The sequence below is a fragment of the Physeter macrocephalus genome, chromosome 1 (genome assembly GCF_002837175.3).
Source record: "Physeter macrocephalus isolate SW-GA chromosome 1, ASM283717v5, whole genome shotgun sequence".
NCBI classification, from domain to species: domain Eukaryota; kingdom Metazoa; phylum Chordata; class Mammalia; order Artiodactyla; family Physeteridae; genus Physeter; species Physeter macrocephalus.
In genome coordinates this window covers 78,147,849-78,172,185 of record NC_041214.2, presented here as the reverse complement: position 1 = coordinate 78,172,185, position 24,337 = coordinate 78,147,849, and the positions used below count along the sequence as shown (strand labels likewise).

General features: G+C 37.7%; 1 protein-coding gene across 1 annotated transcript in view; it reads right to left on the bottom strand.

Annotated features, from left to right (window-relative positions):
• Positions 1–24,337, bottom strand: part of MAP3K13 (mitogen-activated protein kinase kinase kinase 13) — a 90,922-nt gene that overhangs the window by 17,643 nt on the left and 48,942 nt on the right. The window contains exons 3-10 of the mRNA XM_028491860.1: positions 20,959–21,142; positions 16,454–16,645; positions 12,633–12,791; positions 10,597–10,755; positions 9,893–10,001; positions 2,470–2,579; positions 1,582–1,698; positions 755–892 (exon numbers count right to left, since the gene is read on the bottom strand). Of these exons, the coding sequence (XP_028347661.1) occupies positions 755–892; positions 1,582–1,698; positions 2,470–2,579; positions 9,893–10,001; positions 10,597–10,755; positions 12,633–12,791; positions 16,454–16,645; positions 20,959–21,142 (1,168 nt within the window). The remainder of the gene's footprint in view (positions 1–754; positions 893–1,581; positions 1,699–2,469; positions 2,580–9,892; positions 10,002–10,596; positions 10,756–12,632; positions 12,792–16,453; positions 16,646–20,958; positions 21,143–24,337) is intronic.

The window sequence follows — 24,337 nt, the reverse complement described above, 5'->3', positions numbered from 1 at the left end:
CCCCAAAAAACGGACTGTAAGAGCATTCTAAAATTAAACTAATATAAGGAAAATGCGTTAAAATTAGGGGAAAGGGCATCTTTTAAAACAATTTAAAAACCCATTTTTTTTTTGAGCAACTATGATTTCCTAGGTGATTTCACACGTTGTCTTATTTAAACCTCACGAAAGTTCCACACAGGAGTGGGATGAGGGGAACTATATGGTTAGACACAGGTAATTATCAAAGTGCCTGCTTTTGTTTTTGGTGGTGGATTTACAGGCACTTATTACATTATTAAAAAGAACTAACTAAATGAAAAAGTAAAAGTGGGACATGCATGGACCAATGTTGCATAAATCAAGAATTATGGTGAACTCAGTTCTGTGCACTAGGGGTCAAAAAAAGAAAAAGAAATCTCACATGCTATAGTTACACGGTTTTACCCTTGGGGTTGAGAGTGGTCAAGTGACATGATCCAAATCACACAGCTTCTAATAGGCAGAGCCAGGATTTGAATCCAGGTCTGTTTGGCCCCCAGTTCATTTCTCTTTTCACTATTCCATGCTAAGGTAATAAATATCAATGCCTCAGACAGTAAAAACTAGATTCCTGGAGTCCATGACACACTCTCTCCCACCTGCCTAGGCCATATCTAGAGGCAAGTGTGCTGACGACGTGGTACCGTGTGGCCACACCCACCATCATCTGATCATGTATTTTAGGGGCATGTTTCCCCATTCATCTGAATATCAGGTCAGTACAGGTGCTCACCGCTTGGTCTGCATCCCAGGTCTGTGAGGCACACCTTTCCTCTTCATGAGTTTCTCCATGGCATTAGGGTGGATTATTGGACGGACAGGATGTCGTTTGTAGGTCCCAGGATACTTCTTCTCCACTGCTTGCTCACGCCTGAAGAATGAAAGAAAAAGCTACGTCTCAGTCACCGCAGACAGAAAAGATGGGCAGAATGTTTTCACAGGTTAACTCCACCCACAGATTCTGGCCACACTTAACAGATACAGGCTATATGAAGAATAGCAAGGCGGCTCTTCAGGTTAAAAAGGAAAAAAAAATAATAATTCAAACTAACCTGACTTCATTTTTTTCTTCAGGTCGCAGATGGGCTTGGAGGCCAACCTTCCTGTCCCCAACATGCCTCATGAGACACAAAGCAGTGGCTGAAGTCTCACTTATTTTCAGCAGCTGCTGTTTTAGTCAGGACCCCAGGGTTTCTCACCATTCTCAGGAATACGCTGAACCACTTGCAGCAGCTGCCTTACTTCCCCAGGGGGCAGTAAGCTCCCATACATCCACACCAAGCTCTTCTTGAAATGAGGACCCCTTTCCTGAGCCATTCGGCAGGTTGAAGTTGCAAAGGCTTGTCAAGCGCATAGTCCCCTAGAACCAGCTCTGTGGCAACTCCACTCAGCTGTAAGCCTCACCGGGGCGGGGACCTGTGCCTGGCACATGACCTAAGGAATGTTGGGTGGACGAATAAAATAGCTGCCAGTTCTGAGTAGCAGCAACCTGGAAGAGTAGTACATTTCAGCCAATGGATAGAACCAAATCAGTCAGGACACAGTGGTCTGGATACATACTTGATTAGCTCCTTCTCCCGCATTTCTAGCTGCAGCATGATGGCACTCAATTCCATGTATAAATTATTAGCCCGCTCAAGTTTTCTCTCATAGTGCTCACGAATATCCAAAGCATGCCTATCAAAGAAAACAGAGAAGCAGTGAAGCTGATGAATGTGAGGGAGAACTCTGACTTAGGTCAGCTCTAATGAAACAAGAACAGGATGGTTTATCTCCAAAGCATCTGCCCAAGGGCCCTCTAAATTTAAGACTCCCTTGTCCGATGCAAAGACTCAGACAAGAGTGAGTGGGAGATGGGAAATCCAAGTTTTCCACTTAATTGATTGTTAAGGGTCATATCCAGCCATATAGGATAGCCAGGAGGGCTACAGATAAAACTGAATGCAATTTATGTATAATTTACAGCCTTTGTCTATGCAGTATTGGCAATATCTTAATAAGAATACAGTATAATATATGTTAAGGGAAATATGCAGTTAAAGCACGATCACTCATCACTCATTTATACTTATCCACACTACAGATCCTGTCTAATCTAGTGGTTATCTGAGAACATGTGTTGTATCCCTTGATAGATTATAAGCATCTTGAGGCCAGGGACTACATCTTAGAAACTTCTGACCTCTCATGTTACCTAGGACAGCGGCTGAATAAACAAATAGCATTGCTCCAGGAATCTTTGTTGCAGAGATATAATAAAGGAGGATAACAGAGGTGGGGGGGAGACGATAAAAAAGTGATATAAAGGAGGACCAACTTTTAAAGAGAATAACAATAAACAGCAGAAGTGAAAGGTGTGTAGAAAATGAAATGAGTCACAACAAGGGTTCCTGCTAATATCTGGAAACCTGGGAATGAGAAGAGGTGAAGTAGGAGACATCAGCTGACCTGAGCTCTTCTCTGCGCCTTCGAATCAGTTCTTCATCTAATCGGTGGATACAAGTTCCTTCACTTTTGATCTTCTCAAAGTGTTTTTTTACTTCTTCTCTCCATTCAGCCTAGGCAAGGACAAATTAGATTTTGTTAATAGTCTAGGAGTTTTAATCCCTGATATAACCATAGGATCATGTACAAGAGTTTCCCCCCTGTATGCTTCTACTAAAGAGCCTTATAGAATAGATGTTCAATAAATGTTATTTGATAGCAAAATATCTCATGCTAGTGTATCTGTACACCCCACCCCACTCCTCACCCCATTTTCTGTATTTAGTCCAGTACTCAGTGCTGTCTTTTCTAATTTTCTTTCAGTACTAGCCAAAAGAAACATCACAGCTGGCACGCTAGCCATCATCTCTGGAACAAAAGAGCTCAATTTTAAGTCAGGATGGTGGCTGAGAGAGCCTGGCTAGAAAGAACAGCTCTGATAACCATATGGTACAAGCATGTGTCAGTGACAATACGATCATCTTTACATTTGGACCAGAATTCCTCCTAGGCTTTGTTTCTGAAAATATCTTGAGAAAATATTTGGAATAGAAGATCCAAGGGGCATGAACAGCAGGAGATGGGGATAAAAATATGGAGAATTATACGGGAATTTGGAGGTGGGGGAAAGAAAAGAAAAGAGAAGGAGGAGGAGGAGAAAGAGCATGGCCAAACATTTTAGTAGTCTGACAAAAATTTTAGGAGAGGGATGGATATCTAATGTGTGATTTAAGTTGTTCAAACTGTAAGCCTCTTCCAATTTCCTAAACCTTTAGTAAAGTCTCTGACATTCACCTTGACTTTGGATGAGTGTTTTTATTTGTTTTGTTTTTTTAAATCAAGGAAAGGTGCTGAACTTCATGCTTAGGTCAAAGACAGGAAAAAGATAAAGGAACAACAAAAAGATGGCAGGAATGGGGGCCCAAGCAAACAGAGTCAAAGTGTCCATGAAATTATAAATCTCCCAGGAATTCACAGAAGTATTAAAAAGGACATTGGACTTTCCATAGGGCATGGAATTTCAGACCAATTTTATCTAAATTTTAGGAGGTAGGAACATCTCTGCAGTAATATAGTCTACAGACCATTTCTAGAAAAGCAGCTAAAGGAGACACTTCCTCAAATTATGTCCACACTACTATCCCAAGAAGCTAATGAGATTATCTAAAATAATTTCTAGTGAAGGCTAGATATGTAACCAAATGTTTCTAATTGTATCATCTTCTTCTAGAGCTATTCTATTACTTTTAGATTCATGTTAAAAATGATCTCTCTAGATCATGGAAGAAGTTATGCTTAAGTAGCTACTTACAGTTACAGAAGTTTCTCCCCAAATTTGCTGTTTCTCATTTTTTAAAAAAGTCTTTATTGAATTTGCTACAATATTGCTTCTGTTTTACATTTTGGTTTTTTGGCCCCGAGGCATGTGGGATCTTACTCCCCAACCAGGGATCGAACACACACCCCCTGCACTGGAAGGCAAAGTCTCAACCACTGGACCGCCAGGGAAGTCCTTCATTTATTTTTATAGAGGAAATTATATTGCAATTATTTAGAAAGTGGTCATCCTACTTATCTGTTTATAATACGTTAGATCTTCACATATATATATGTTGACTGACCATTGGGGAGAGATTTCTGTTAGTCAGCTGACTTTCGGGCATCAAACCTGACAGACAATGTCATCAAAGAGCTGAGATCTAGAACGCACTGTCCGTTGTTTGGTAACAGTCTTTGACTGTATCTAAGCAGTAAATGCAGGTTTGGCTGAGCCCCAGGTAATGCTGTTCTCTCAGCCATCAGATCAAAGTCATGAAGTAGGAAGAGCATTTGAGCTTTAAGAGGCCAAAGATGAAAATCAAGAGTTGTTGGACCTAAGAAGGATAAGGGAGAGGGCCAAATGTGGGCCTTAAAGCATCCTCTTTTGTGAAAAATATGTCAGTAGATTCTACTCCAACACTTAAAGAAGGGACCAGGAAAAGGAATACCTCCCTCTGGCAGTGAGGAATCAGATATCACAGATTGGATTTTTTAAGTTGTAGAGGAAATAAACCACCTGACATCTAGCTTATGGGAATGTGAAACTTAAAGAAAACCTTCTTGAGATTGAAACTTATTAAGAAAGTAGATTTCCCAAAATAAGTTCCCTCTGTGGGAAAACACCAGGTACTGATTAATAATGTGTTTTCCCCAAAGGTACTGTGTTACAGGTAGATGTTAATTTTGGAGTTCCATCACTATACTTAGAATCTTTATGTAATAGGAGTTCCAATTTGCACTTAATGTGCAATTTAGACATTTCTGGGCCTAACTAAGAAATGGAGGTGGGCAGGCTGAAGCCAATTTGTACAGAGATTAAGGAGTCTCTGAAAGAAAACATGAGGGAAGAAGGAATCCTGTGTGATCTTGACCTATAACAAAGCCATCAACTTAGGAGTGGAGAGGCATTTCCCATTTGTTCCACTAATACCTGTAAAATTTGGGGCCATAATCAGCACTATTCTGTGACGTTTAACAAAATGTAACTCAACAGGGAAAGGAACAATTCACTGCATAAACAGAAAAATGTGCAACTTTGGAATATGGAGAAGTCCAGAGCTTCAGTAACTGCAAAAAATAGCAGCTCCTGGTGGGTGATGGCAGTGCTTAAAGGATAGGGCAGCATCCACTGGATGCCAGCTGGGGACTACAGCCTTTCAGCAGAAAACAGTACTAACCAATAAAGTAATACCCAGGAGATGCTTGGTGGAAGAGTGCTGTTCCAGCCAGAGTCACTGGAAAGTAGGGCAGACATTAATATGAGACTGTTTGAGATTCCCCCCCACAACTCGTTACTGGGGATTCCCCCAAACTGCATGTAGGGTGGAGGGAGGGAGTACGGAGTGTTTCACAAGGTACCTAAGTCCTGTGTAAGCAGGTGAGGGAAAAATACAGTGACAGTTGGGTTATTGTCATGAATGGAATCCTCTTTATATCCCAGATAAGGCCTGGGAAAGGCTGTAACATCTAGAAGGTTTTTGTCTTCTCCAGTCTTTCAGTTATTCAATCAGTAGACTGAAGCTCTTGTACCCAAACCTTGCTTCTCTTCTCTCTCATAATATAAGTGTTAAAATGAAGCTGAATTACTATATCAATGGATAAATAAAATAGGGTATATGCATACAGTAGAATATTATTCAGTCATAAAAAGGAATGAAGCTGTGACATATGCTACAACATACGTAAACCTTGAAAACATGCTAAATGAAACCAACCTGACACAAAAGGACAACTATTGTATGATTCTACTTCCATGAAATAACTAGAATAGGCAAATTCATAGAGATAGAAAGTAGAACAGAGATTACCAGGGGCTGTGGGGAAGACAGAATGGGGTAATGAGGTAGTGAGAGATTGCTTAATGAGGTAGTGAGAAATTTTGAAAATAGATAATGGTGACAGTTTTATAACAATGTGAACGTAATTTATGCCACTGAACTGTATATTTAAAAATGGTTAAAATGGCAAATTTTATATATATTTTACCACAATTTTTATAAAGTAAAAAAAGAAGTTGAGCCAGCTCCAGCCTAGCTTGAGGAATAGAGAAGCAGGATGTTGAGGGGCTAAGTAGTGGGAAAACATAGATTCTGAGTCAGAAAGGTCTTAGAGGTTGTCAAGTCCAAATCTTGATTGGCACGAGTCCTCTTTACTGTCTCCCCACGTAAGTGCCCAGCCTGTGCCTAAGCGCCTACTTGCTCATGATGAAATTACTCTTTTTTTTTTCTTTTTAAATTTATTTATTTTTATTTTTGGCTGTGTTGGGTCTTCATTTCTGTGCGAGGGCTTTCTCTAGTTGCGGAGAGTGGGGGCCACTCTTCATGCGCAGGCCTCTCACTGTCGTGGCCTCTCTTGTTGCGGAGCACAGGCTCCAGACACGCAGGCTCAGTAGTTGTGGCTCACGGGCCTAGTTGCTCCGCGGCATGTGGGACCTTCCCAGACCAGGGCTCGAACCCGTGTTCCCTGCATTGGCAGGCAGATTCTCAACCACTGCGCCACCAGGGAAGCCCCCGATGAAATTACTCTTAAGGTAGAAGAGTCTGTCCCTATAATGAGCTATCTGTCCCTGCAACTCCCAGCCCCTGAATTTCTGGGTGGTCATGGTGGCACTCAAAAGGAAACTAGAATGGTGCAAAGACAGAGGGTTGTGGAAGAGCTCAGAAGCAGGGCATGTGACGTACCTAGCAGCTGGGATCTGGGACCAGGCTAAAATGTTTTCTAAAGACTCATACCAAATGTAATTGAATACCAGGAGCAATAATTGCCTGCTTGGAGAAATGGGTTATTGTCTAGGAATGAAGCAATAGCTTTGGCAGAATCTAATATTGTACTGAAATTGGTTGCTTTGTTCATCTGTTCTATATATGCTGGTTCCTTATACATGTGCTGTTAATGAGAAACAGATGAAGCATTTTCTCTCAGGAAGGAGTCAGCTGGGCTCTTGTTAGCACTCTTGACTGACAGTTCTGGGGGAAGGTGGCGACCAGCAGCTAATAACCATTGATGGATGACTGATGAGGAAAGGGTTTTGTCAGCAGGCAGGAGGCGAGGCCGCAGGTATAAGAGAGCTATCGAAAAGCAAAACTATGTGCTAAAAAACTAGTTCTTGCCCATTGGGGGAGGATAAAGTCAAAACACAATTAATTCCTATTTAATTGTGGAATTAAATAGGAATTTAATTTAAATAGGAATTTAATTGTGGATGGAGCTCCCTAGCTGCCATCTTATCCATCTCAGGAGTTCATCAGAAAAAGTACCCAGAATCTTTACAGTGAGAGATACTGTACACAATACTTTATTATCATTAGCCAGAGATAGTCTGAATTTCAGACCCAGAAACAAATCAGCTTGTAAATGCCCGAAAGATTCTAGGAACTAGCAAAGGTATTTTGAACTATTTAAGGAGAGGTAAAATTTTATGCTGGGAGAAAAATGTGGTAGAACTTATGAATATTAAAAGATGTCCAATGCACTGTTTTTCCCTTCCATTCCTTCTCCTCCCCTTCCTCTCCTTTTCATACTCTTGCTCTAAGAGAACCTTCTCTGAGTTTAATCTTAACGCTGCATAGATTAATAAAAGTGAATTTACACAAGTAAGGATACCAACTGTGGGGACTTAGTTGTACTACACAGTGTTTTATATATATCGTGGGTATTCAGAAAGTGTGGCACTGGCTTCAGAAGTGATAATCTGGGAGCGCACAAGTAGAATCCGTTTAGAATTTGATGTCTTCCAAGTATGTACAGTTATACTCTCAATGGCTTGTGGCTTAGTATTTTCACCAAAAGTTGCATTTCAAAATTGTGGTACGTATAGTTTTCTTGTAAAGGAAGCAACGCTGTGATTGTAACCATATCTTAAAGTCTGAAAAATTTCCTAGAGAGTACTCACTATTATTCTCTTTCATTTCACAAGAGGACTTAAGTCTTCTTCTTAACAAAAGAAAATATATGAAAGATTTCTAATCCAGTAACCAATACCTACATGTATTTGTATAGATAGGCAATAGTTTTAATAGTTCTAAGGAAATTTACCTGAATGCATATCAAAGAACATAGGAAATGTCATGAAGTTATCCTCTTATTTTCTCTAAAATCAAACACTTTACTTACATAATAATCCCCCAGAAACACCAAAAAACTATAGGGGCAAGCCAGACTATTCAAAGACACAGTGTGGGGGGAGCTAAGTTTGTGGGTCATAGCGTGTTAGAACTTCAGGCAATAGAGGAAAGGTCTCTGATTTATTATTCCTTAGAAACTGCAAAAACCTTGCTCCTTAATTAAGATATTCCCCAATATCTGATGGGCGGAGTATCTCTCTGTTTATCAGACACCAGAGAAGCAAGTACTCCAAGCCTCTGGTTGGGCCAGGTAATAAAGCATATTGGAGGACTTGTTTAACTCCCAGGGATGATGCCCCTCCCAGTCCAGTTTGCTTTCAATGCATACTTTCCTGGTAGGTAAACTCATCACCCATTGGAGTTGGGAGCTACTAGGAGTAGACTGAGACACTAATTGGTAATAATATTTCTTCTCTGAGAAGAAATTCTCTGAGAATGAATCTTTGAAATCATACTGGAAGTCAACGCAGAGATGGAATTCATCTTGCACAAATTCATTTTGGAAAGTGAGAAGAAATTTCTTCTGTATGAGAAGAAATTAGGTAATACTACATTTAAAATTCTATAAGCATAAAGCTATAATTTAAGATCATCACAATTATTTCAAAAGCCATAGTTTCATCCCATTTTACTCCTTTTGCTATTGCCTGGGTCTGGTCGGGGTAAGTAAGGACCTCATGTATACTGATCCCTCACAACTCCCTATCCATATTGACAGTGGTTAGACCACTGATCCGTATGCCATTTACAGCATTTTTATTTAATGGTCACAAATTTATCAGTAATGCACCCATGCCTTACAACATGTGATGGCAGATTCTCTTGTCAAGAGGTGAAAGCTATTTCTCAATCTGGGTTAGCCCGTGACTTGCATTGGCCAATGAGACATTAGCAGCCACAATGCACACACAGGCTGGAAAGTCACGTGTGCGCTGAGGCTTGCTCTCTTGCTGCATTTGGTACCCTGAGAAGACCATGTGAACAAGCCCAAGTTAGCCTGCTGAAGGATAAGAAGCCACGTGGAGGAGAACAGAGGTGTTCTAGCTAATAGCCAGCTAATCGCCAGACTTATGAATGACACCATCTGAAACCAGCCAGCCTCCCAGTCAACCTGGCAACTGACTGCAGACACGTGAGTGAGCCCAAGTCAAAGTCAAATGAAGAACCGCCCAGCATAAATTACAAACCCACAGAATCATGAGCTAAACAACAGCTTATTGTTTTAAGCCATAAGTTTTGGGACAGTAATGCAGTAAAGGCTAACAGATACATTAAATTATACTTTATTTGGTGCTATTGGTGACACACTTAAAGTTAGTGAAAAGCCTAATTTAACCAATGGGCTCTCTCTGGGATTTAGCTTTCCTCCTCTGTACTTTAGCTTTTCTAACTTTAAGGAAAGCAATATTTTCATGAAGGTCAGCAATAATTCTAATTCAAATGTATGTACATACAGTTTTCATATCCTCTTTTCCTCCTTTCTCTCCAACAACTTCACCAGAACCCACTAGGAAGATGATATTTTAATACATTCTATCTTCAAATAAGAGAATAATATATGTTAAGTGCTTAAAAAACTCCAAAAATGTCATATGTGTGAGGTATCATCATTATTGTTTCACAATGAATAGAGTTATATAATTGCTATCAGAATCAGAATACCCTGACTCCTTCTGAGAGTTTCCTGTCTGTTTAGCAGCACCTGGAACAGTTTCCAGACTTACCTGAGACTTGAAGTAAGTTTCTTGTGGGGTGGCAAGTACATCCGCAGATGCAATGTCTAAATGCATGAGTGTCTGTCGAAAAGAAGGTCGATTGCGAGGTTTACTCTGCCTAAAAGTTAAAAAAAAAAAAAAAAGCTTGTGCATTTGAGAAGTTGTGTCCAGGAGGATAAAGATTTTACTCTACTTTATAAAAAATATTTTTGACTCCATGTGTGGCTATGTCTCAGGCAGTTTTGATGTACTGAAGAGCAAAAGGAAAATGTAATTATGAGATACCTCTAATGATGAACTGGAAATCTCTAGGATCTGTTTTATAATAATTATCCCTTAGGACTGGTAAAGTAATGATAGCTATCATTTACTAAGGCCTACTATTCTAAGATATCACACCAAATTCTTTATTTATAATTGTCAATTAATCATAACACAACAACTCTATGAGTAGGTGTTACCCCCATTTTACAGATGAGAAAACTGATACTTGGATGACATACCCAAAATTACACAGATAAAAAAGGGCAGAGCAAGTATTTGAATCCAAAGTTCTCAAATTCCAAGTCTCCTAGACTTTACACAAAGTAAGGTTATTCACTCCAAATACACGTTAGAGACTTCCTTGCAGTTTTAAATATAGTTTAGAGAGTTTTAAATATGGTTTTGAGGAAGAAGGTAAAAGAGAATATTGGGAGAAACATATTTCTTACCATGTCTGCTTCATAAGGATTTTGAATCCATCAGGGCAAGTAGAAGGAACTGGAAGGTGTAGGCTATTGCTTCCAACACCCCAAATAATGGCTGAAGAGTCTACATCTTTGTACGGGATCTCTCCTGTCAGCAGCTCCCAAAGCACCACTCCAAAAGACCTACAGTAGCACCGGGAACAAGTATAAAAGACATTTCAGAAAGATTGACTTGTATTTTAGTTATTCATTTATTAATTTTCAATCGAATATATATCCAGTTTTAAAATTCTAATATTGCTATAGGAAAAATAGAAACAGCCAGGAAAACTCTGAAAAAGAAAATTAATGAGGGGGTAACCAACACTATCAGATATTAAGACATACTATAAGGCTTCAATAATTAACACTGGTGATGAATAGTCAGCCAGAATATTGGAATGGAATAGAAATCCAGAAATAGACCCAAAACATAGAGGAATTGAGTATATGAGAGAAGTGACATCTCACACCAGTGGGGAAAATTGATTATTCAATAAATGCTGTTGGGAGAATTGGGGAAAAAATTAAATTTATACTTCATCTTACATCAAGGTAAATTCTACATGTATCAAAGATTTAAATGTGAGAAACGAAATCATAAAAATCATCAAAGAACACATGGAAATTAAAAAAAAGAAGCTTAGAATGTTGAAGTCTTTTCTAATTAAGAAATCCAGAAGCCATAACAGGAGAGATTGATAAATCAAACTGCTTAAAAGAAAATCTTGACGTGGAAAAAAACCTCCACCATAAGAAAAACAACAAAAGTGAAAAGTACCTATAATTCATATACACAAAAGGATAATCTCCTTAATATATAAAATACTCCTGTAAATTGATAAGAATAAAAGATCAGAAAGCTTAGTAAAGGATTAGAGTAGTTCACAAATAAGAAATTACAAATGGTTCATAAATATATGAAAAAATGTACAACCTTATTTATAATATTAGAAGAGGAATGCAAATTAAAACTGCACCTAAGACACTGTTTTTTTACCTATATGGTTGGCAAAAAAATCCCAAAGTTTAACACATTTTATTGCTGAGACTGAAAAAACACTCTTACACATTTCTTTTGGGAACATACATTGGTATAATTCCTAATGAGGACACTTTGGTAATAATTACCCAAATTACAAATGATCCCACATTTTTACTTTATCTTATTTACTCTTTACTCTTATTTACTCTAAAATTACACGCAATTTTAACATATGCTATTTATTTGGTTTTAAGTCTAAACGTTACTAGTAGCCAATTTTAAGAATGGAAGAAAAGCAACTATAGGGAAATATACCAGGTTTTTTTTTTGTTGTTGTTGTTTTTCTGCCAGGACACGCAGCATGCAGGATCTTAGTTCCCTGACCAGGGATTGAACCCGTGACCCCTGTAGTGGAAGCTGGAGTCCTAACCACTGGACTGCCAGGGAAGTCCCAAGGGTAATATACTGTTAACAGCAGAGATTTGTAACCTCAGAGGAAAAGTTAATAAAGATTAACTCCTCCCCCCAAAAAAGCATAGCCCATCAGGGCTGTTTAATAAAAGGGCAAACAGCCCCATACACCTCAAATAGGTCTAAATCATATAACTGTATCACAGCAAAGTACATCACTGATATACCCAATGATGGTCTGAGTCACCAAGAATAGGTAAACTTTGTTTAATATATTTTATTCAAGAAGGTGAAAATTATGTAGTATATTTCAGAAAGACTTTTATACTAAATGGCTATATGAAGTGAACTTTTAGTTTTCCAGAAAGTTCAGCATATTCTCTGGGAGTCCCCCAAACTGATGACTTACTGAATGGATATTCACCCTAATTCCTTCTCCCCCAATCCTTTTTACCAGGTGTGATGATCATGCTGGGTAGTACCTCCGATTATATGAGACTGAAATCAACCAGAAGTGAGTAATACTAAAGAATATTTTGGGAAAGTAGACGTGTTGAAAGAGGAAAGCGCTAACAGGGTGAAAGTGGGAACAGGCTTTCTGGTTGGCAAAGATGGCACCACTCACCATATATCGACTTTTTCAGAGACAGGTTCATTCCGTATCACCTCTGGCGCCATCCATGCTACTGTGCCAGCGAAGGACATCTTGGTACTTTTATCACTAAGTTCCTTAGATGTACCAAAATCTGAAATTTTTACTGCATCTGTGTGAGTCACTAAAACACTTTAAAAAGAAATAAAGAAAACATCCAGATCATTAGTATTAATGGAAATCATGACTAACTGGCAACTGAAGATTTTGTGTACTGCCTCCTACCTTGCAGAATTCAGCTCTCGAGTTCCAGTACTACTGGGGCATTAGCTACACACCACAAACAGCATCATTCATACTTGTGAGGTAGCATAGCATAGTGGGCTTTCTACATCTGGTTTTATCCTGCCTCCACCACTGCTAACTGTGTGACCTTTGCCAATTACTTAATTCTTCTAAGCCAGTTTTCTCATCTGTAAGATGGAGACAATTCAAGTCACAGTATCTTATCCACAATTCAAAAATCTCCAAAAATTCTTTATAAATATTTTTTCATATATATAAAGCAAACTCAATTTATCCCACTTTGTGTGACTGTCAAAGGTTTTGCTGCAGATTTATGAATGTGGCTGATCATAGGATGTGGCCCCAGACTTCGCTGGGGGTGTAAGGTAATGCCCTATGTTACATTTCTGAAATTATCTGACTCCAAGAGCTTTGGATGAGGGATTCTGGGTCTGTAATAATGGTCTCATAGAATTTTCATTTGAACTAAATGAGGTAATATATGTAAAGCACCCATCTCAATAAACATTGGTTTTCATCCTTGCTGGTCTCAGACAACTCAACAGGAAAAACACTTCTTTTAAAACACTGTTTAAATGATGGCCAACTAAAATCATGCATGGGACCATGACACAAGGGATTCATTATTATAAAAGGCTAATAAGTATGCTGGGATTCCATTAATGTTGATAAGGAAAAGCAGGATTAAATTTAAGCTTAGGTAGATTCCACACAAGTCATGTTATACTTGTTACAGTAGTGATCTGGGTTGTGACTTGGGGCAAACTGCTTTTGCTAGCCTTAAAGTGAATAAAATCTAGTACCAGTCAAATCCAGAGAATTAGCATCCACACACACTAGACTGAATTCACTTGAAATAACCTGTTTGGAACTTTAGAATGTTAATGAGTTAGGGTTTCAGAGGCTTAATGATATAGAGACTTAATTTTAACAAGAAGTCTTAATACTCAAATAGTATCAGAATCGAGGCAGCTAGAAAACAGAAAACTTCTCAATCTATCTCCTTCCTCCTCTATGTGAACCAGGAACTTGACATTTGCCCCCCTCCCCGCCAATATCAGATGGCTCTCTACCAAACAGTTCATTGCTTATGATTGCTTTAGAATACCTTCATCCATATCTTAACCCCGGTTTTGTATGGGACATATAAAATTTACATAATTTAGGAATTTTGATTTAATCATGTTACTCTTGGTGAAAATGCGTAAGGATTAAAATATCATGGGATATCTGAGATAAATGGAGAATTGATGGTATCATATACGCTGAAAATAAAAAAAGGTGATAAGCTCCTAGTAAGAAAAACACTAGAAGCTTCCTCTTCTGCCTCTTTTGTTCTGCTCATTATGGGACCTGTTAGTATGACAAGAGAGAATAGACATGGGAGGAGACTAGAGAAGATACAACGTTGGGACTTTTGTGAAGTCTTCTGAGACAAAGTTGGGGTCACACAGCCTAAAGATTTAACGTAGGTAATGAAATCTCTCTTTACAGCAGATTGACCTTTGTCTTCTCAGTGTCAGCTTGGAGCCCAAAGAGGCCAAGGCTGCTGGAGGTTCGGGATGGTACTGATAGCACAGGGAAAGACTTACTGGGTAACAAACTTATTGCTCTAATTTTTATTTTTTTATTTTATTTTTAAAAAAGATTTATTTATTTTACTTATTTATTTTAGGCTGCATCAGGTCTTAGTTGCAGCACTTTGATCTTCATTGAGGCAGGTGGGATCTTTTGTTGCGGCGTGTGGGCTTCTCTCTAGTTGTGGAGTCTGGGTTTTCTCTCTCTAGCTGTGGCGGGCAGGCTCCAGGGCACGTGGGCTCTAGTTTGCGGCACGCAGGCTCTCTAGTTGAGGTGCATGAGCTCAGTAGTTGTGGCGCGCAGGCTTAGTTGCCCCGCGGCATGTGGGATCTTAGTTCCCTGACCAGGGATCGAACACGTGTCCCTTGCATTGTAAGGCGGACTCTTTACCACTGGACCACCAAGGAAGTGCCTGCTCTAATTTTTAAATGACAAGAGTTAAAGAGAGTAGCATGTGATTTACATATTCTAAAATTTCCTGAATTCTTCCTCTAAAATTAATTCTTTTTTTTTTTGTTTGGCCGCTCTGCGTGGTTTGCAGGATCTTAGCTCCCTGACTAGGGATTGAACCTGGGCAGCCACTGGACTGCCAGGGAATTTCCTAAAATTAATTCTTAAGGAGAACAAGGTGGTTAAGGAGGCCATTCAAAGAGGTCTTCGGCAAGTATTTTGTGTACTTCATGTGTATGCAGTGGATGATAAAAGCAACAGATTGTGTGAAAAATGTGAACAGAAGGAATGAACACTATAATAAAGTTTATTTGCAAGTAAAGCAAGGAGAAGGTTGTTCAGTGAGTTAACGACTATAATAAACATTGTTGAGAACTATGGTGATAAAAGCTGCTTTGAAGTTGATAATCAAGGACAGATTTGTATCTTCCATGGAGAAGAGGCAGGATTAATTGTGAATCCCTCATCTTCACATGATGAGGGAGAATGCAGTGGTCTGTGGTCTAAGTTCTGGGTTCAAGTCCTAGCTCCATGACTTTGGGCTCTGAGTTCTAGATTTTCTTATATAAAATGATAAAATGATATTTGTTACATCTATTCCATACATTTTTGCTAAGATGAAAGCAGATGTGATCATGGATATTTTAAAATGTTGTAAACCATGAAAGCACTATGCAAATATGTTTTTGGAAAAAGATTAATTCTTCTCTGCTTCTCTAAACAAAAATGTGGTGGGAAATAATGAAAATAATCTTTAAAAATAGGAGCTACACTGAAATATACCATTTAATCAATTCCTTTCCTTCCTTCATGCATTTTGGGGAACTGAATAAACATTCCTCTTGAAGTGGTTATTAGTAGCGAAGAATCACTTTGAAAACAGGTTACTAGAAACAGGTCTGCTTCTCTTAAATAACCAATTTATATTATTTAATGGACACTGTGAACCTTGTTACTACTTGTTTCCTTCTTTGCTTAGACTCTAGGAAGCTCAAAGCCAAATTCATAAGCCACCTCTAACAACTGTACAGAATCTTATGGCATACATTTTGTGAACAAGCTTTACTTAATGTTTTTATTTTCTCTTTGCCTCTGTTTCTTATCCATTTTTATCCTGTTGTATATATTTCTGAAACTCAGTTTTTAAAAAATTGGTTTTCTGGGGGGAACACACTAAGGAAACAGCAAGTCAAGCCTTCCAATGGGAAAGTCATTAATTATCTGAGGCATTAATTATCTGAGATGATGGAAAGTGAATACTTTAGTTAATATATTTTGTTTCATAGTTGTACAATTAAAAGGCAACAAAAAGGGAAAACTACTGTCAGGTGCCTGGACATATCTGCCATATAGGTAAGTAGGTTAACAATAATCCCTCAAACATGCAAATAGAGTTATCCACTGTGCTATTTTAAACTGAACTGAAAATATGATGTTCAAAAGCTACAACTATGGTTGATAAAATTCCATATTTCAAAACAATAAAACAAAATGGCTGAAAAAGTAGCTCCAGAACTCACTTAGGTGATTTGAGATCACGATGAATAATTTTATGGAGGTGTAAATAATTCATTCCACTTGCAATTCCTGTGGACCAATCTACTAGCAATCGAGGTGTGATCTTCCTGCCAGCTCGCAAAACCTCATAAAGTTGTCCATGGGCACAGTATTCCATGATGATACAGTAACATGGGGCCTGAGTACAAACACCCCTTTCAAGAAAACACAGACATGTACATGAGTACACACATACATATAAACATATATGTATACATATTTATATTTTAAGAATATTTAATAAATTTAATAATTAAGACCAGTTCTCTGTCCAAATTATTTAAAAATGCATATAATCTTTCCTGATCCTTAAATTACCATTTAAGTCCCTCTAGTCTACATGTTTCTTTGTTATGCACATAGACAATTTTAGTTTGTTTTGTTCACTTTAGATATCTATATGCTATGCTATATTGGTGCTTTTTCTGTGGGACCATTCCATTCTAGGACAAAGAGCACCTTTCCCTGAGACTTGTGTAGGCTGGATATTTTAGATTGTTAAGAATAATTTAAATATCTTACTTTAAAAATTAAATGGAAAGTTTTATATATAGTGTACAGAGAGAATTCAAATAAAATATTGCTATTTTTACTACTTGTTGAATTTCAAATTACTCAAATTTAAGATAACTAGACTGAGGACCAAAAGAATCAATTTTCTATGTTATAGAGTATCTGAAAAACATTTCTGTTTAGAACAAAAATAATGTTACACAATGTATTATACACCTATGCAGCCTCTATTTTCATCAATTCCTACATCTTCTATGAAGCCTTTCCTGATTATTCCAGTCTAAAAAAAAACCTTTCTCTTCTCTAATTTCCTATGCTACATATTTGTTTTTTATATGCAATTTTTCTCTCCCTGTACAGATTATCGGTTGCTTAAAGGAAAAGATCTTCAAGTTCTTTTCTTTCTACCACATAGCTCAGAAGTTCACAGCAAGTCCTTGACAAATATTTTTTAACTTCACCTGAACGTTCTTTGCTGACAAAGCCTTTGCACAAACAAGTACAGAGGCAAGGGGTAGGAGGAAGGGTACTAACACGAAAGAACATCCTCTATTTGTCAGGCATGTTTACATGTTAGTTAATTGTCTTATTTAATCTGCCCCAAACCATTGTATGATAGATATTATCTCTTCCATTTCTACAGGTAAAGCTCAGCGAGGAAAACTGACTTGTCCTAGGATCATACAACTAATACATGACAGAGCTGGGATTCGAATCCAGTCTGTCTACTTCAAAGCCCATGCTCTTTCCACTTACTACGCTACACTGCCTCCCTTCCAGCTTTTAACAGTTTGTATAGACAAGCATATTGGGGATTCCTATATTAATACTGTTATCCTATAAAAGTGGGAAAATCATATTAGCTCTACTTCACAGTTTTGTTCTGAGAATCAGAAAAGAGAAGAAAAATTACCATGAGCAATTATCTGTGTCTTATTTCTTAATGATACGTATGCCTTCCTCCAAAAGAAAATCATTATTCTACCTACAAGACTCCCAGCTAAAGTCCTCAGCCAGCTACCAATTCATGTCCTATCTCTTAGGCTGCTGTAAGTGCTGAAAGAATTTAGAGGTTGTGACTTGTGATCATGTGAAAGTCTTATAACAATGGCAGATTATGAATAAGTATAATTAGTTTTTATTTTCCCTGCCTTGATGTGCCTGTCAAATGCCACAAAGCTATTTCTATTACTCTCCTATCATTTTCTAAGCTCCCCAGAATTCTCATCTTGATTTTTAAAGAAAAAATTTTTTTAAGTTTCTGTTACTTGACTTTCAGGAAACCTCAGTGGAGCACAAGTATATAGCAACAGACAATTTAATTTTTACTACAGAGAAATAATGAATAAGGGCAGAAATAATGTAATGTGCTTAAGAATATCAAAACAAATATTTGTTTGAAACTACTCAGCATCTTACTCAAGTATGTTTTAACTTGTCAGACAAACATTGACATAAAGGGCCTAACAGTGATATGTTATACACTTTTCATCTTTCTTGACTGACAAATGAGAAGCAATCATTCCATCAGCCCTGTAATATGACAAGGCTTCTTAGTAGCTATAAATAACAGCTCTATAATCACTTCTAATTGCTACCTTTTCTTCCCTTTGGCACTCAATTCCATTAGGAACAGGCAGGTTGGGTTTTCTTAAAAGATTGTTTAAAAACTGGAAGAAAAAGAGAATATAGTATTCCTTTCTTGCACTTCCCTTCTGTACATAGTTCTTACTAACTTCAAAAGAAGCTGAAAGCACAGAAATCAGTATCCAGAGAGATGTACTAAAATCTAATCAGGCCTTCATATCTTCCAGACGGTTCTGAATGATTCATTGGCCAAGCAACACATGGCACAGATGGCTGCAAACATAACACTGCACAATGCCTCAAGAGCATGGTGTAATGGGCCAGGGACACAGTCTCACTATTGTTTTCCATGTAGAGGTAAAGACAATTCAAGCAACTTCAGCCTAAGGAGTTGGACACCAACAGAGCAATACTTATCCATAATGCTGAAAACTGTATATGCAGGTAGGAGGGTCAGAGGGTAAAGCGGGGAAAAGACTCAGAGGAAAAAGGAAGAAACAAAAGAAAGGAAGGAAAAATCAAGCTTCTCACACTCATCCTCTGAGGACACATTTCTACCTTCAGTAACCCACGACATCCTGCTACAAAGCCCTCTTACCTGAGACTCATAGCTTAGTTCACTTCGGGAGGTCAAAAAGCCATGCTCATCTATAGAACATTTAGCGTCTCAAACCTAGCATACCAGTGATTTAAGCTTAAAGTTTAGTTAAATAAAAGGCTCTTCCTTCCATTTACGAGGGTAACCATACTGTAATGATGATCCTCTCAGTGAAGAAAATGAATGAAAGAAGTGAGCCTCTGACAGACTTGTCTGCTTAAAAATAATCCTCCTATTGTCTTGAGAAACTTATCATCTTGGGACGGATTATAATTGGTCTCGATAGCATTTTGTTTTAGTTTCACATCCTCCTGGCCCTCCTAGGGCAACCAATAATAGAATCATTACAGCAACTGAAGTTCTCTCCCATGTCCTCTGCAGGGATGTTCTTTCCACAAGGAAATGAATCCAAGGACTTCATTTAGTATCCCAGGTGAATGCTTCTCTTCTTTTCACACTTCTTTCCCTTTCCATAAGGGGTCTTGTTTGGGAATCAAAACTCAACCTCAATACATATTTAAATCCATTCTACAAAACTTGTACCCATGATTTCTATTCCTTACTTTGGGGATATATTTCCAATTAGAAATTACTGCATGACATGTTTAGCTTTATAATGAGAGTTTTATTGAGGAAAGGATTCCTCTTGGGGGCTGGAGGAAGTCCCTCCTAGGTTAGGAAAGGGAAATATGTAAGTTATTCTACTTTTAGCTATAGGCTTATTGGTCATACTATTTTCCAGAATTGAAATATATATAAATTCAATATATATTATATAAAAATATACCAAGAAGCTCTAATTTCTAATCTTTCTTCCTTCCTAAAGGCTTTCTTTCCTGTTCTTCACCTTTCTTCCTCTTAAGCCACTCATTATTCATTTGTTCAAGCCTAGGGCAAAATTTCAAGGCTGGTAAGAGAAGGAACTCAAGGGAAAAGTACAGGGAGAAGAGATTATACATATTCAGAGCTCAGCACTGCCAAGTGTGGTGCCTTCTACAAATTTACCTCTGAATCCTTCCATTTTGCTAGGGATCCCTGTCAATATTATGAAAATAAGGGACTAAACTAGAAAGATACGTTCACATACTCTTGAAAACAACCACTTTGTGAAATAAATATAGCATTTAACTTACTATCATCACTAATTCTACTATTATTAGATTTAGAAAGCTGAGTGTTTGGCATTCCTTGAAAATGGATCTGTCAAAACCTGAGGCAGGGAGAAATACTCTGAAGGTACCTGTTATTACAAGTTAATATTTAAGAACGGACACTAATAGAAACTAGTAAGAAAATACATATCTGTTTACAAGGAACTAATTGTTCTCAGATCACTTCAGATGTTAGCTTTGTTTTCTTTTTTTTTTTTTATTTATTTTTTTTTTTTTATTTTTTTTTTTTGCTTTGTTTTCTTAACTGAATTTTAGGATGTTCAGGTTATCTTGAAGTAGGCTCTATTATCCTACTGATAATGACATTGATTCAGCAGATCTGACTGCTTGGCAGGAATCCACCTTCTCCCTCTCTGTCCCACATACATCCCTTCCAAGAAGTGTGTGCTCTGGCAAAAAGAACTATTAGACTATAAAATCCTTAAAGACATGATTCTAATATAATAGTTCTTTGGTACCCTCCCAAAGCACCTAGCACAGTGCTAAGTCTGTAGAGTGTTCTTAACATGTCTTTCAAGCCAGGAAGTTAAATGTATATACTGGGGGAAAGAAAATCTCTCTATTTCTTAAAAAAAAAAAAAAAAAAGCCTTGACCTACTTGAAAGCGATGATGTTAGGGTGCTTCAACTTCCTCAAATGCTTGATATCCGTCTCATTCTGCTCTCTCACTTTCTTGATGGCCACCTCCTCCGCTCGGAACTTGCCCAAGAAGACAGCTCCCTGGGCTCCACTACCCAGCCACTGCAGCTCTGAGATCTCCTCAAATGGCACTTCCCAAGTATCTAGGCACACAAGTGAGAAACAAGCTTAAAGAGATCTCAATGGCCCCCTGTAGAATGCTCAGGGGCCATTCTACAAGGCCACTCTGAAGGGATCAACTTCACCATCACCCAAAAAGACCTCTATCCTTTGTCTCTCACCCGGTAACTCTCCAAAAGATATAACCTTTCTATGGGTCTTGATACCATAGATAAGATATTCACATGTATTAGGTTGTATCAATTTTTAACCAGTGAAATTCAGCAGATCAGAGATCTCCTCCAATATAATCACCTCTGAACAAAACACACCCTGACACTCCCACAGCCCCACCTCCTCACTTGAAGCTTGCATGTTCAGTCAATTCACCTATCTGTCTCTACATCACCATCCCTACCCCATCACCCATTATGTGTTGCTTTATTCCTCTTTGAATTTCTAGTGCTGGTTCTCAATTAATACTTGCTGAATGAATTTTCAGTGATACTCTCCTAAAGATTTAATGATGTATAATAATTAAATTAGTATTTACCTTTTATTTAGCACTTACTATATGCCAGACACTAGCATAGTGCTTTAGATCTGTCATGTGTTTAATTCTTACAACAATCCTATAAGTCTGGCCTTATTACGGTTATTTAAAAATGAGAAAACTAAGCCATAGGGGAACCATGCCTTAAGTAACTTAATCAAGGTCACATAATTGGTAAATGGCAAAACAGGGCCCAGGACTCCAGAAATGGCTTGAGTCCAGGGACAGTGTTTTCTCTACTATACCACATTTATCTCTCATGAAGTATTTGAGAGAGAGGGTCATTAATCATGATATATTTACTCATATAGATGCAGTATTTTCCAGTTTTTGTTTTTCTTAAAGTTTAATTTCTTTTTGCACCAAAAATGTAACAGGGGTCATTTCTAAGTGGTGGCATTATTGATGATTCATGTTATGTCATTTATCCTTTTCTGTATTAAAAATTTTAAACCATAAGCCTATATTACTTTTATTTTTATTTTTAATTGAAGTATAGTTGATTTACAATATTGTGTTAGTTTCAGCCTATATTACATTTAAAATGAATAAAATGCTATTTAAAATAGATCAAAAATTCAATCAATATGTGCTTTAATCTCATGCAACTTAAAAAGACAAATTATAATCCATTGATTATCCTTTTTTTTTTTTTTTTTTTTTGTGGTACGTGGGCCTCTCACTGTTGTGGCCTCTCCCGTTGCGGAGCACAGGCTCCGGATGCGCAGGCTCAGCGGCCATGGCTCACGGGCCCAGCCGCTCCATGGCATGTGGGCTCTTCCCGGACTGGGGCACGAACCTGTGTCCCCTGAATCGGCAGGCGGACTCTTAACCACTGCGCCACCAGGGAAGCCCCATTGACTATCCTTTTTGCCAGTGCATTATCGCTGCACTGGTCAGAAATGAACATCAAAGAGCTAAGAGCCCCACGGAGTGAGGAGAAGATGATGACAATGCTAAAGGTTATGAGAGATTCTTGTCAGATCACCAGTCACTTAAAGGCCACTGTTTGCAGAACACTGAACAAAGTCGTGTTGAATCAGCTTTGAAGATATTCTGGTCTTTAAAGCAAATCAACTCACTACTACATCAATGAAGCAAGAGCAGAAAGAGTAGAAGGGAACTACATTTCCCTCTTTTCTAATTTTCTTTAACAGAAAAGAAATTCCGTAGATGCTTAATAAAATGTGGTTTCTCATTACAAAGGTTAAAACATGACCTTCAAAATATAAATACATAGAGCAGAAAAAATTATAGTGAGGGTGATTAATAGCATGGGCACTTGTCCCATTCTTCTGGTATGAGCAGAATTAAAGGTTTCTGCTCTACTGTAATTGAATAGATGCTATACAAAAACAAATCTCTCTACAATACAAATAGCTCACAAATATGAAATCACCAAAGAAACAAATTTGGGTGGAAACAGTAAGTTACAGACGACTGCTTTTAGTATCTTTACAGTGTCTAATGACTTTCATCCCTATAGGCTTATTCATGTGGCACACATAGGACACAGGTATTGATGGCACACTTAGTTTTACTCATTAGAGGTCCAGTGAAGAACTAAACACAATATCATTTTGACCATTCTGGGGGCTGAATAAAGTACTAGCACTGGATTCTGAGCAAGAACATAACTGGGCAATATTTCTCCAAATAACTCTATAAAATCCCAAGTTACCCTAATTTTTAATACATAATTACTAAAATTAGACAGTCTTTAGCTGTCTTTTTTTCCTATTTACGCAATCTTTATTTACTGTTAAGTTCTAGAAAACATTAGAAAATACTAGAAAAAGGAGAAAAGCATATATTTTATCTGAAATCCCAGCACATATTCAGTTTTCATCTTCTCTTTTAGTCTTTGTTTATATGTATACAGCTATGTCAGAGTTGTATGTGATGTATAATTTTTTCTACTTTTTTCATATATTATGTATTCCCCATGTATTTACAGTTTTTATTATAAGCTTAATAGTTACTTACTGTACCCTCTTACCTTTTTCTGTACTTGTGTTTCCACTTTTTTGTTTGTTAAGTTAAATTTGATACTTTTTTCTTTCTTTATATTACTTCCTCACGTTCAATCCTGAGATTAAAGAGTATAGTTTCCTGGTTCTTGGTATACATTCCAAGTTGCTATCCAAAAGGATTTTTCTAGTTTTTGCTGACAGTAGCAAAGTATGAGCAAGTCTCTTTTACTACAACTTTGCCAGAAATGAATGTTGCCGATTATTTTTTGGTGCTAATTTAATTAGGTATAAAATAGTGTTTTATAAGTTCACACTACTTTAATTGCCAGTGATATAGGATATTTTCTCCACATTTGTTTAATACATCTTCTTTGTATGAATTATCAAATTTATCCCTTGTCCATTTATTTATTAGGGTCTTGCAGTTCACATAAGCTCAAAGGAGCTTTCTATTTCTCTGATACATATGAAGAGGCTTTTTACAAAAGCATTTCTCTTTTAATTTTATTATGTTTTGAACAAAATATTTTTATAGTTGCTTGTCATTTCCTTTGCAATTTCTTCTACTGCCTAATCTATCTTCTAAGAGTGATCTATAGTTGATTTTTTAAAAGTTTAACCTTGGGCTTCTCTGGTGGCACAGTGGTTGAGAGTACGCCTGCTGATGCAGGGGACGCGGGGTCGTGCCCCGGTCCGGGAAGATCCCACATGCC